Source organism: Microtus pennsylvanicus, chromosome 3 (genome assembly GCF_037038515.1).
Source record: "Microtus pennsylvanicus isolate mMicPen1 chromosome 3, mMicPen1.hap1, whole genome shotgun sequence".
NCBI classification, from domain to species: Eukaryota; Metazoa; Chordata; class Mammalia; order Rodentia; family Cricetidae; genus Microtus; species Microtus pennsylvanicus.
The window spans coordinates 9,164,171-9,177,585 of NC_134581.1; the positions used below are offsets into that span (position 1 = coordinate 9,164,171).

At 46.7% G+C, this 13,415-nt stretch overlaps 1 protein-coding gene across 1 annotated transcript in view; it reads left to right on the forward strand.

Moving 5' to 3' along the window:
* Window positions 1-8,337: 8,337 nt before the first annotated feature.
* Stt3b (STT3 oligosaccharyltransferase complex catalytic subunit B) overlaps window positions 8,338-13,415 on the forward strand; it is a 71,020-nt gene continuing 65,942 nt past the window's right edge. Inside the window, exon 1 of the mRNA XM_075964245.1 lies at window positions 8,338-8,803. Within this exon, the coding sequence (XP_075820360.1) occupies window positions 8,496-8,803 (308 nt within the window). The 5' untranslated portion in view covers window positions 8,338-8,495. The remainder of the gene's footprint in view (window positions 8,804-13,415) is intronic.

Consider the following 13,415-nt stretch of genomic DNA (forward strand, 5'->3'; position numbering starts at 1 on the left):
GCCAGCCTTTAGGTGGGTGGAGTAAACAGAACAGAATGCTGGGAGGAAGAGGAAGTGAGCTCATATGCCTTAGCTCTGCTCTCTGGGGAGACGCGATGCAGCCAGCTGCCAGGTCAGACATGCTGAATCTTTCCTGGTAAGACTGGTGCTACACAGATTTTTAGAGATGGGTTGATCGGGATATGAGAATTAGCCAGTAAGGGCTAGAGCTAATGGGCCAAGCAGTGTTTAAATGAATACAGTTTGTGTATTGTTATTTTGGGGCATAAGCTAGCCAGGCGGCTGGAAACCGGGTGGCAGGAATGCTGCCTGCAGCTCCTTCAACACCATTTATCATTTCTTTTTTTTTCAGCTCCAATATATTAAATAATCTTTAATAACTAAAACCTACAAGTTTTTTCAAATTGCTGGTACAAATTTGAGTGTAAGTATGCATATTTTGTCAAAATGATAACACTCCTTTTAAAGCAATATGTAAATATTATAATACATTGTACCTAAAAGGGTATCAAAACAACCATATCATATAATATTAATTGTCATGGTATCATTATCATGTGTACATCTTTCATTTCATCCAGAAAGTTCAGAAATCTAAGCATGTTCTCAAATTTACAATAGTATTAATAAATATTCTTGAGTCTATATTACTTCTTCAAGATATTCTTTATATATATATATATATATATTATTGAGAAAAGGAAAAAAAACAAGTTGCCCTTCAATGGAAGAATGGATGAAGAAAGTGTGGAATATCTACACATTAGAGTACTACTCTGCGGTAAAAAACAATGACTTCTCGAATTTTGCATGCAAATGGATGGAAATAGAAAACACTATACTGAGTGAGGTAACCCAGACCCAAAAAGATGAACATGGGATGTACTCACTCATAATTGGTTTCTAGCCATAAATAAGGGTCACAGAGACTACAATTGGTGAACCTAAAGAAGCTAAGTAAGAAGGTGAACCCAAGGAAAAACATATAGTTATTCTCTTGGCTATGGGAAGTAGACAAAATTGCCGGGGAGAAAATTGGGATCTTGGGGGGTGGGGTGGAATGGGGGTAAGGGGAGATGGGGAGAGAAAAGGGAGAAGGGGAGGATGGGGGGAACTTGGGGAAAAAGGATGATTGGGATAAAGGAAGGTTGGATAGGGGAGCACGGAAGCACAATTCTTAGTTAAGGGAGCCACCTTAGGGTTGGCAAGAGACTTGAACCTAGAGTGGCTCCCAGGAGCCCAAGGCGATGTCCCCAGTTAGTTCCTTGGGCAGCTGAGGATAGGGAACCTGAAATGACCCTATCCTATAGCAATACTGACAAATATCTTGCATATCACCATAGAACCTTCATCTGGTGATGGATGGAGATAGAGACAGAGACCCACACTGGAGCACTGGACTGAGCTCCCAAGGTCCCAATGAGGAGCAGAAGGAGGGAGAACATGAGCAAAGAAGTCGGGACCACGAGGGGTGCACCCACCCACTGAGACAGTGGGGCTGATCTATTGGGAGCTCACCAAGGCCAGCTGGACTGTGACTGAAAAAGCATAGGATAAGACCGGACTCTCTGAACATGGCGAACAATGAGGGCTGATGAGAAGCCAAGGATAATGGCACGGGGTTTTGATCCTACTTAATGTGCTGGCTTTGTGGGAGCCTAGCCAGTTTGGATGTTCACCTTCCTAGATATGGACGGAGTGGGGAGGACCTAGGACTTACCACAGGGCAGGGAACCCTGACTGCTCTTTGGACTGGAGAGGAGTGGGGGAAGGGGGAGAAGGGTGGGAGGAGGGGGAGGGAAATGGGAGGCTGGGAGGAGGCGGAAACTTGTTTTTTTTTCCTTTTCTCAATAAAAAAAAAACATTTATTATTTCTTATAGTGAAAACGTCTGAATTGGTGCCGAGCTCTTTGGCTACACAATGCAGAGCTGGTGTCTATGGTCACACTCAGCGCAATAGCACACCAGGGCATCTTACATTTATCTAACTTAACATCCACTAAGCAACCTCTCTTTTCCTCCCCTTAATATTTAATATTCCAAATTAGTGTTTTATACATTTTTATCTTCATTATTTTAAAATTGTGTGTGTGCGCGCGCACAAATAAAGATGTTGCAGAGGCCAGAGGCATTGGCTCTCCTGGAGTTAGGGTAGTTATGAGACCCCTGGAGTGGGTCCCTTGAACTAACTAGAGTCCTCTGCAAAAGCAGAATGAGCTTGTGACTGCTGAACCATTTCTCCAGCTGCACCAGCTTTTTGAAATTTCACACCGTGGGGCCGGAGAGATGGCTCCACGGTTAAGAGCACAGGCTTCTCTCGTGAGGAACATGATGCAGTTCCTGGCACCCACACAGTGACTCACAACCATTCATAACCCCAGGTCTAGGGGACCTGACACCCTCTCCTGACCTCCTTGGCACCAGGCATGCACGTACACACACACGCATAAATTCAGGCAAAAGACTCATCCATATAAATCTTTTAAAAGTTTTTAAAATTAAATTCCACACACAGTTGTAATGCTAAAGTACTGATCTTTCTCTGCCTGGCTTGTTTAACTTAACATAATCACATATCGATGTTCTACAAATGATACAATTCCATTCTTTAATGGCAGATAGATATTATTCTGCGATGTATAAGTTATGTGTATATCCATGAGCTAAGGGACACATTTAGCTTCTTTTTAGTTGTGATAAAACACCCTAACAACAGCAACTCGAGCAAGGAAGGGTTTCTCTGAGCTCACCAAGGGTGCAGTCCATCATGGTGGGGACATCAAGACAGCAGGACCTTGAGGCAGCCGAGCACACTGATACTCAGTCAAGACGTAAAGAGAACAATAAAGGTTAGTGCCCTGCTCACTTCCTCCATTTCACACAGCCCAGGATCCCCAGCTGGGGAATGCTCCTGCCCACAGTTAAGACAGGCCTTGTCATGTTGACCCAGGTTTCTGTCCCACCTGGTCCTGCAGCCGATCAGTCCCAAAGAAACACACAGAGGTCTACATTTATTATAAACAGGTTGGCCTATTAAAATCAGGCTTCTTATTAACTCTTATAACTTATATTAGCCCATATTCTTTCCTGTGTTAGCCATGTGGCTTGGTACCTTTTCAGTGAGGCATTCTCATCTTGCTTCCTCTGCATCTGGGTGACGACTGCAAACTGCATCTTTCCTCTTCTCAAAATTCTCCACCTGTTCTAATCGCCCCGCCTCTACTTCCTGCTTGGCTACTGACCAATCAGCATTTTATTAAAAATAATACAAGTGACAGGATAAAAGACCATTGTCTCACAGTATTGCCACATCAGTTAACATGCTCATGGACACTGCTGACAGCTAACCTTAATCTAGGCACCTCACAGGGTTCCTGGAGCCTTGTCTCCTGGGTGAGCCAAGATCCCATCAAGCTGACAATTGTCACTATCACAGACACGTGGGTTGTTTCTGCTTGGAGCCATCATGAATAATGCTACATTGAACACAGGCATGCACCTGTCTCTTCAACATACTGACTTCATTTCCTTTGGATATAGGCCCAGGGCTGGGTGCTCAATCACATGATGGCTTAGGGCCTAAGTTTCTAAGGAACTGCCATGATGTTTCCCATGGCTAATTTCATACCACCAACACTGTCCCAGATTCCGTCCTTTGTGCCACATCCTGATGGCCCTTCTTGTTTTTCCCTAACAGCCGTTCTCACTGGGTGAGGTGTAGGGCTCTGACTTGCATCTCTCTGACTGTTAGTACCTGAAACTCTTTCTCATGTACCTGTTAACCCCTGCATGCTTCCTTTCCCAGAATCATCCATTTAAGTCTATGGCCTACTTTCAGAATCAGGTTCTTTGACCACAAGAGGGGACAGTAAAGTGTGTAGATTTGGTTGCCCGAGAGCCCCACTCCTTAGACTGCCAACCAGTCTGTGCAACAAGGGCGCCTTAGGATGTTCTTTAACTGGCACAGTAGGGATGGAAGGGTGTTTCATTCTTGCTGGTTCTGAGATTTCCTCATTTTGAGGAAGCTTGCCATTCTTTTGCCTCGCGAATCTGTTAGCCACAGCTGTGTAAGGAATAACCCTGAGTCTTTAGAAGCTTAGGAATATGATTATTATTCTATAGCGCTTGATCTTAGGAATCTGTGTGCAGCTGTGGAAGGCCCGTGGCTCTGTGTCTCTCTGCATTGCACTCAGGTGCGTAAGAACCAAGTACCTGCTTTCAGGCTCACAGTGGTTGGCTGGCCTCAGGTCCAACAGTTCCCTGTCACATGGCATTTTGTGTGTGTGTGTGTGTGTGTGTGTGTGTGTGTGTACAGCTGCTGGAGGAAATGCAGGTTTTATTTGATACAAGCACTCTCCAGCCTGAAGAAACAGACACATTCAGATGGGTTTGAGTTGGGGGGATTCTTTCCCTGATTTTTAGAAAGTTGAGCCGCCTTACCATCTGCCTGCGGAAGGCAGTGGTCCCACTGACACTATTAATAACCAGCACAGAGCACAGAGCGACTGCTCCCCTCTGCACCTGGAACGGCTTCAAGTTTTTTTCATGTGTTGATTCTCTCTTTCTGAACAGCACCGTACTAGGAAGGGATAGTCCATAAACACCAAGGCATGGGGGTGAAGTGACTTACCATACGGATCTGAGGAGAATCTAGTCAGGATGGTACCTGGCCATGTCTTCAGAACCATCTTGTGCCACTGTATCTTGGCAGGAGATTTAAGCTGGTGCAAACTCATGACTCAGTTTTTGCCACTTTGCTTCACTCTTCTCTCTGGGGATTGGAGGCTACCAGACAGCCACCCTGACAGAACAATAAGAGTCACCCAATATTTGTCATTGTCAATTACATGCCCGACCTCTGATGTGTTCTCTCCAGGGCAAAAGTGTGTATTATACCGGTTTTATGTCTCTAAGAAGGGTGAAGGCCTATCTGAGACCTTTGTTGTTCCCAAGACATATTATAGACTATTTTTGTTTGGTTTGCAGCCATGTCTGTAGATGACTTAAATGCTCTTTTCTTTTAATATTTATTTTGTGTGTATATGTGTGTTCCTGGTGTATGTATGTGTACCTTATGCATACAGTGCCCACATAAGTCAGAAGAGGGGTCAGATCCCCTGGAACTGGAATAGCAGACAGTTGTGAATTCCTGTGTAGGTGCTAGGAACTGAAACTGGTCCTCTGCAAGAGAAGTAAGTCCTCTTAACTGCTGAGCCATCTCTCTAATCCCTGATGCTCTTTTCTTGGTTTGACTTGGTCCTCTGTACATTTGATGCCAGACTTCTGGAAAAAGCATAGTCTATGCTCTCTTCTCCCATTTGTATGGGTGTTGAAGTCCAATCCAACCACTAAACTTGCTAAGGAAAATGGTGAAATTGCAGCTGCCAAAACAAAGATTCACTTTTCAGCTCAGAAAAGGCCATGACAGGCACTTAAGGACCAGGGAGTTGGTATATACAGTGGCTCACATATAGAAGCTTCCCAAACAGGCTGGAAGCTATTTTTCTACATTAACAGGCTGTAGATCCAGAGCATGCAATAGCTGACTGCTTCTAAGGCCTGGGACTAGGAACCCTGTGGACTCTCATGAGATCGCCTACGAGTGTGCTTTCTTACTGGTCCCCTCACAGCACACTGTCCACAGTACAGACCCAGGAATCCTAAAGCACACACTTCACTAACTTACTCGTCTTAGACTCTACATCCAACTTCAAACTCTTTATGGTCTCCCAATTCTCTCAAGATAAGACATTGCAAAATCCACCTCTGAGCATGACCTCTGAGCATGACCTCTCCGGGTTTGCTCTACAATCTGTGTGGCAGCTGTGCTAGCCATTTTCTGGGTTCCTCGTATTCTTCAGCACCACAGGGCCTTTCCTTCTCTGGGTAGATCTCTTTCTTTCTTCCTCTGATCCACTCATCCTGATCCCCAGTGCTGCATCCTGGGGTTGTAGTTCCCTCCCTGTGCTGCTCCTCTAGTGTTTGCCCATGCTTTGTACGACATACTCAACACAATGGGCTGGCTGGTAACATTTCCTGAGGCTGCCTGATTGATGTGGGCTGTGAAGACAGGACCCGTGTCTCCCTGCTTCCTGCTGTAGGCCAGCATGGGTCCTCATGTTTTCACGGGACTTCATTCATCTCCTGTCTCTCCACAATGATCCGCAGTGTTGTCAGATAAGCTTGTTTTATATTAGCCACACAAGTCGGAGGACTTGAGTCTGAACTCCCAGAGCCCATAAAAGGCTGGATGTGATAGCAGGTACCTATAATCCCAATGCTCCTATGGTGAGATGGGAGGAAGAGACTGGAGAATTCCTGGAAGCACAAAGGCCAGCTAACCTGGTGTACTGAGAGGACCACATCCCAGCATGTTATTTGACCTCCATATGCATGCCATAGTACACACATGCCCGCTCACACACAAAGATTAACGTTGACTTTAAGAGGTAGAAAGGGTGGCCCACACAGGTTTTACTGCCTTTCAGACCAGGCCTCCAGCCAACAGCCAGGAGGAAACAGCAGATACTGGCAGACCCAACAGGGAACATCTGCAATAAGACAGAACCGTCCAAGCAGCCTGAAATAAAAGTCACAAGATAAATTCTGTTATTTTAGGTTGATAGGACATCGGTTGGCGCAAGACGGGCAAAAATAAATGCTGCCGTTCTAATGAGTACTTTTCTGGCTCCAAGAAAGGGCATGTCACCTCTCTTTGTTCAAAAGGGTTGGTTAATATTCTACCACAAATCTCATTAAAATGTAGGTGTTTAATGTTGGATAAGAACTTGGTGGTGAGAAAGTCTATTTCTGGAAAGCTTTTCATTCTCTCTCTAATAAGAGTATTTATTTTTGTAAGGATAGCAGCAAAGTTAGTCCCTCAGGTGGGGGGGGGGGAGTGGCTGGATCTATTAGTTCCAAGCAACCTCATATTAGGTGCACTTGTTCATTTACCTAACCTCTGACAATGAGCGATGAGATGCAGTTTGTATTTTGCAGTTTTACAGGACATAGGTAAACCTTTACACACATTTAAAAAATTCCAGTGTTACCTAACGAGATGGACAATTGTGAATGCACATTAGACGCCAATCAAATATTAACTGGTCTTTGTGTTTTACAACAACCCCTTCACCTGCTGTGGGCTTCTTTCACAGCAGGACCCGGCTCCAGCTTTTGTGCTTTTGTGGGTGTAGGAAGTTAGTTGTTGAGGAAGGCAAAGGTATAAGCAAACCGCCTGGACAAGGAAAAGTTCGTACATAGGGGTCTTTGGTCGGTTAGTTTGTTTAAAGTGAGAAATGGGCAACAGCTAATATAGTCCAGAAAAAATCAGGTGTAAATAATGAATTCTTGCGGTCAAAAAGATTTAGCTGCAAAGGATTTCTTGGCACTTGGAAAACACAGAAACAGGAAAAATTTTAAAATATGCATTTGTCCGCCTCGCTACGTCTTGCTGCAGCTCGGACGAATTTGCCCTCTCCAAGATTTCAGCGCAGCACAACGGGGACAAGAGCAAGCTGCGAGCGGGCCACCTAGGCACGTTCAGCTCAGCGGGTGGACCCACGCGCCCGGGGCCGCGCACCGCGCCTGCGCGCCCAGTCACGTGGCGGCGTTCCCCGCTGAGCGGGTTAAAAGTCACGGCCGCCGAGCACCCGGCAGGGTGGTGCTCTCTGCGTCGCTTCGGCCGGCTGGGACGCGGGACCGTCTCCTGCTCCTTGAGTCGGGATCCACGCGGGGAAGCAAGCCGAACCTCCAGGCACCCTCCCGCGGAGCCCCGAGCAGGCCGGCGCGCGAAACCGCGTCTTTCAACTGACAATGAAATCGTAGCCGCCACTGGCGGCGAATAGGCGCGAGGCCGCGAGGGGGACGGAGGGCGGGCCATTCTGCCGAAGCCCCGCCCAGGGCCCCGCTCGCGCTCCTATTGGCGTATGCCGTCGTTCCGGCCCCGCCCCTTAACGGACCTGTCGCTCTGTGACAGGCGGAGGGGCCAGTTCCTGTTGGGCGAGGGGGCGGAGTCAGAGGTGTCTTGAGCTCCGCCCGGACTCCAGGGGGCTCCTCCCCCTTTGTGCTCCTCACGGCGGGGCGGGCGTGAGGAAGGGAATGTCATTGCCGCTCGGAGCCGCCGCTCCTCTGGCGCCCTCGTCCCGTCGGCTCTCGCCGCCGCCGCCGCCTCCTCAGCCGCACGGGGTACACGGATGGCTAGTGGGGCGCAGGGGCCTTCTAGGTTGAGACCGCGGCGGTCGCGGCCACTGCCGCTGCCGAAGCAGAGACTCCGGATCGCCGCCGCCGCCTCCTCCTCCACCCCCAGTGTCCCGGCCTCGCGGTGCTGAGGGCGGGAGTGCGTCCAGCTCTTCCTCCGCCTCCGCCTCCTCGTTGTCGTCGCCGTCGCCCTCCTCCTCCTCCTCCTCCTCCTCTGGGTCTCCGCCCAGCACCCCTCGCTCCAGGCGGCGGCGGCGGCCGCGGAGGACGAGCGAGACCCGCCGCCGGGGCACAACATGGCGGAGCCCTCGGCCCCGGAGAGCAAGCACAAGTCGTCCCTTAACTCGTCCCCGTGGAGCGGCCTCATGGCTCTGGGGAACAGCCGCCACGGGCACCACGGGCCCGGAGCCCAGAGCGCGTCCAGGGCGGCGGCGGCGCCGAAGCCGGGGCCCCCCGCGGGGCTGTCCGGGGGCTTGTCGCAGCCGGCCGGGTGGCAGTCGTTGCTCTCCTTCACCATCCTCTTCCTGGCCTGGCTGGCCGGCTTCAGCTCGCGCCTCTTCGCCGTCATCCGCTTCGAGAGCATCATCCACGAGTTCGACCCGTGGTGAGTGTGGCCGCCCTTCCCCCGCGCGCGGGCAGCCGCGCCGTTCCCGGCGTGTCCGGAGCCCCGCCGATTCCAGCCACTCTCCCGCGGCCCGGGCCGGGCGCGCCCCCTCACCCCCGCCCGCTCGGCGAAGTTTGCCCGGGAGCGGAGCCCCGATTCCCCGGCCGCCGGCGTGGGCCGGCCCTTCCCCGCGCCGCGCCGCGCCTCGTCCGCCTCCCGGGGCCCCTTCCCCACGCCCTCTCCGCCGCAGCTTTGCGCCTTGTTACATTTTATTTCTCCCATTCCTGCCTTCCGGGCAGCCCCGAGATCTCCTTCTGGCCTCTGGGGGTGACTCGGAACCCCTCGTCCACTCAGCCCCGCAGTTTCACGCTTTCCCCTTCTCTCTATTTTCTCTCTCTTGGAGAGTGGAGTGTTAGAGGTTAGGGGAGGAAATGTTACCCCGAAAGCAAACGCGGTGCTAGCGGCTCGTGTTTTTCCCGCACCAGGTATTTTCAAGTGTCTCTTTTTCCCCCCCAAGGCCCTGAAGTGCACTCGGCACGCCACAGTTTCCACAGTTGTATTGGGTTGCTCTTTAGAGCGAGATCGTTATTCTGTTAGCCGAACTCTCGCCCTCGGTGTTACCACAGCATCCGACAGCGTTGCGTGAGTTCCTTTATTGGTCTCTGCAGGAAGGTGGAGAAGGGAACGCTCAGAACCGAGCTGCTGGGAGCGCTAGATCGTCGTGCCGGAGTTGCACGGCACTGCCTGGCCTTGGGTTTAGGAATTACCCCACTCGGAACCCCGAGTTACCTAGAAGGGAAGATTACTTTAACTTTCTCCCCGCTGGCCCAACCTGAGTGAAGTTTTTTTTTCCCATCTGAGAGAAAGAGTGTGTGTGCCTCTTTAGTTTGTTTATTCGGCGGTCTGCCCTATCAACCTTGAATTAATCTTACTTGTAATTAGACCTAATTAAACGTTAGGGTATTTGTCCTCCCATTTGAAATGCACAGAGAATCTTCTTAAGAGCAAATAAATAGGTAATAAATAAGTTTTTGTGGGGGGCTTATATGTTAAGACTGAGGTTGTGCTTTAAGAAAAATATTTATGCTGCAACATTTATTGAACACCAGAGGGGCCTACTCAAGGAAAATTGTGTTTAGAGAAACAATTACGGTGACAGCCTTCTGTGAGATGTTTTCGTCCCATTTTAGAGGTTTCGTTTTTTTTCTAACATTAGTTTAGCCATTAAAATGGCCATTATTTTATTTGGAATCACATATTGATGTGAATAACATATAAACCTAAGAATATTTGTAAAGTATTACTAACTGGATAGGGTATTCTTTTGAAACACTTAAGCAATTAGATTAAAAATGAAATTGAGACCAGAAATGAAAACCACTAGAATTACTGAACATATGAAAAGAGAAAGTTGTGTCTTTTAAGATGAAGATAGAACAGGGTGGCTGATTGACCAAACGTTTTTGTGTTTTTTTTTAAAAAAAAGGAAATGTTTCCAAATATATTTCCAGAAAGTAATATTTTCATAAATAAAAGTCTGTTAACTGCTTAAGGGTTACTCAGAAACTGTAGACAAATGCACTACTAAACTAAATGATGAGGTGATTGGGGGAGGGGTCATTTTCATCCTTATTTTGAAGGGGGTTATAAGTCTGCATCAAGTCAGTCTCCAGTAAAACTGCATAATATAATGAGAAGGCTTAGATTGCTTTAAAAAACAGATATGCTATTAGAAAATGAATAAGAAACATATCTTCAGTTCCAAAGCACAATTTGAGAGCATAACTTTATTCTCATGAAAACATTTTGTTCCTATTCTGCTATGTACGGAAACACGTTTTAGATATATTTGTCTTTCATCTGAATCTGTTACATTTGAATTTTAATTCATATATTCTGATCCGCAAGTGTCCACAGCTAAGGACTACTAAACTTAGCTATCCCATCTACCTTTGGTGGTGTTAATCTTTGTTTATTCTTAATGTTTATGCTCGTGATGTTAGAGTATTCTAATTAGCAAGTAGATAGAGGTAATAAAGAAATTGTCCCTGCTTGGAGACTTGTCCATAAGAATCTCACCTTAATTTTTCTTTTCATAGCTGTTAACGTTAGGCATGCCGTTCATTCTTCCATCTCATAATCGTTCCTGAAAAAATATTTACAAGGGAGGTTGTGTAGATTGCCTGTTGCCTGTCATTACTTTTGACTTGAAACAGTTTTTCTCCAAAACTAGTAATAACCCCAGTGTCTCGTACTACCTTGAAAGTGGCTCAGATTACCATGCAGCAATGAGGACAATCTTTGGTAATATTTAAATGTTCTGACTGTTGCCACAAACCAATTTATTCTGGCCTGCCTCCTTCAGCCCCCTCCCCTTCCATTTCTGCATCCTTTCTGTGAAAGGCTGTTTGATTGTGAGCTGCTCCTATAAATTTTACAGTAACTCTTGAATTGTGTGAGACTTTGGGTAGCTGCCAAAAATGACTTGTTACCAAGTTGCACTTAGTATCTTTGTTACCCAAGTTATAAAACTTAGGAACTGCTCTAAGAGGTGTAGTATGTAAGGTTTTTTAATTAAGTGTCATTTTGAGAACTTGGCAACATTTTTGGGTTATAATATCACCTTTTCATGTTAGTGATTTCTTCCCTTCTCGGTTGAGTTGGTGCGATTCCAGGAAGCAGTTGAGAGTGTTCTGTAGGTGCCAAACTTTGATTGACCAACTAGTTTAACAGCATCTAACTTTTATCTTTTTATCTGAAATAGTATTAGTCCTTGCATAGTTTCTCTGTGATTGTGAACAACTTGCTTTGCTGTTAGCTTCTGACAGACTGTGGTAGCTCCCTCCATTAGTGTACTCTGAGGAGAGTCCCTTGCTCCACCTGCACTGCTTTTGAGGGACTTCTAGAGAGAATTTAGGTTTTAGCTACAGTTACCAAAAAGGCAGCAGAAACTGGGTACCCTGTCCCATTCTTGCATAGTAGATCTTGTCTACACACACATCTTTTTCTGTTTTGTTAGGACTGAGTTTTAGAGGACAAGGAATGTTTTTTCCTCAGAAACTATGGTGTAAATAGGTTAATTAGGGCAAGCCTTGGAAAGTAAGCTGTTTATGACTTGGGGACTGCTTCCTGTCTTTTGAGGTCTCCCATGTTTTTCTTCACTTTACAGATGACAAAAAAAGAAAACCAAAAAACTGTTGGTCCCATTTCTGAAAAGGATGCAGTTTTAAAACACAAAGCTTCCCAGGTCTTAAAACCCTCTGACTGTGGAATCATTAGCAGCAGCAGTCCAGCTGCATCCAATCAGGATAACACCACCACTAATGTTGTGGTCTATCTACACTTGCTAGCCGAGAACTTTTGGGACCCTCCTGAGTTAGAAGCACCTGTATGTATTGAGAAGTGCTTGAGTGGCTGCTTTTGATGGTGTATTTGCACCTGCCCCTACTTGCAGTCACTGTAACCCTCTCATAGTAGTAGTCATGAATTTCATGAAGCATATGATAAATCCCAAAGCAGTTAGCATCTGTCACCAAAGGAATCGTTTCCTTGAGGGTTTCTTTTCTTTAGGGCCAAACTGGGTAGGACCGTATGCCTTTCAATGTCGTGAGCAGTTTGCACGAAGACGATTGTCCACCAAGCGTTAGAAATAAAATGTTCCTTCTCTGACTCTGAATCTATGGATGTTGAAGTAACTTGACGGCCTATCTCTGCCTGACCTCCAGTCTTAGTGCTGAGTGTGTAGAAAAATTATTAAAATATTTTTCATTGTACTGTCTTCCTGTTCACCAGTATACCTGTGTTCCCAGAAGTAACTTTCTACAAGGCTCATGTTACTTGAGTGACCAAGTCTCATTTCACTTTCTCTCTAAAACAAAAGTATAGGGCTCTACAATACTATCGCTGCTTTGCGTTCAAAGCCTGCACATTTCAGTAGATCTGCCTTCTGCTAATGATGGTGCTGTAAGTTTCGGCATACAAGAGAGTTGAATTTTAGAGTGGACAGTCACATCCCTACTACTTACGTTCTCCAGTTAATGTATTTTGCCTATGACTGTGCTTACACCCTTCTAGACTCTAGAATCTGGAGAGACTGTTGGTGCCTTGATATAGGATGCTACCCTGGTCCCTCTGCTCCGTGATAAAGGAGAACTTTCTTTCCAGACCGCATTTGTTTTCTGTAAAACCTGAGCTCAGCATGTTCAAATAACTGTTTCTCTATCTTCCCTTGAACTGCAGGTTGGGATCTGATTCCATCCCTTTCAGGTTTGGTCAGTAATTTTACCTGAGTACACTGTAAGCCAGTGCATTAGCCATGTCTGTTAAATGACCTGGCTTTGCTGAATCTGCTGTCTCGAGAGAAAGTCTGAAGTAGTTGATTGTTGGTTTTATTAGACTTACTTATGTAGAACGTCTGACCTCTTGAATTGTATTGCTGTAAAGCCTATTGTCACTGCCATGTAAATAACACAGCCTGAAAACATACACACTGATATTACAGGGGTCAGATTTGGGTCACCCTGCTGATTCTGATTGATGATACTTCTCATTTTTAAACCTTTTATGCTTTCAGAGAAGGGTTCTCTTCCTCACCTTAACGAGTTTTTCTTCC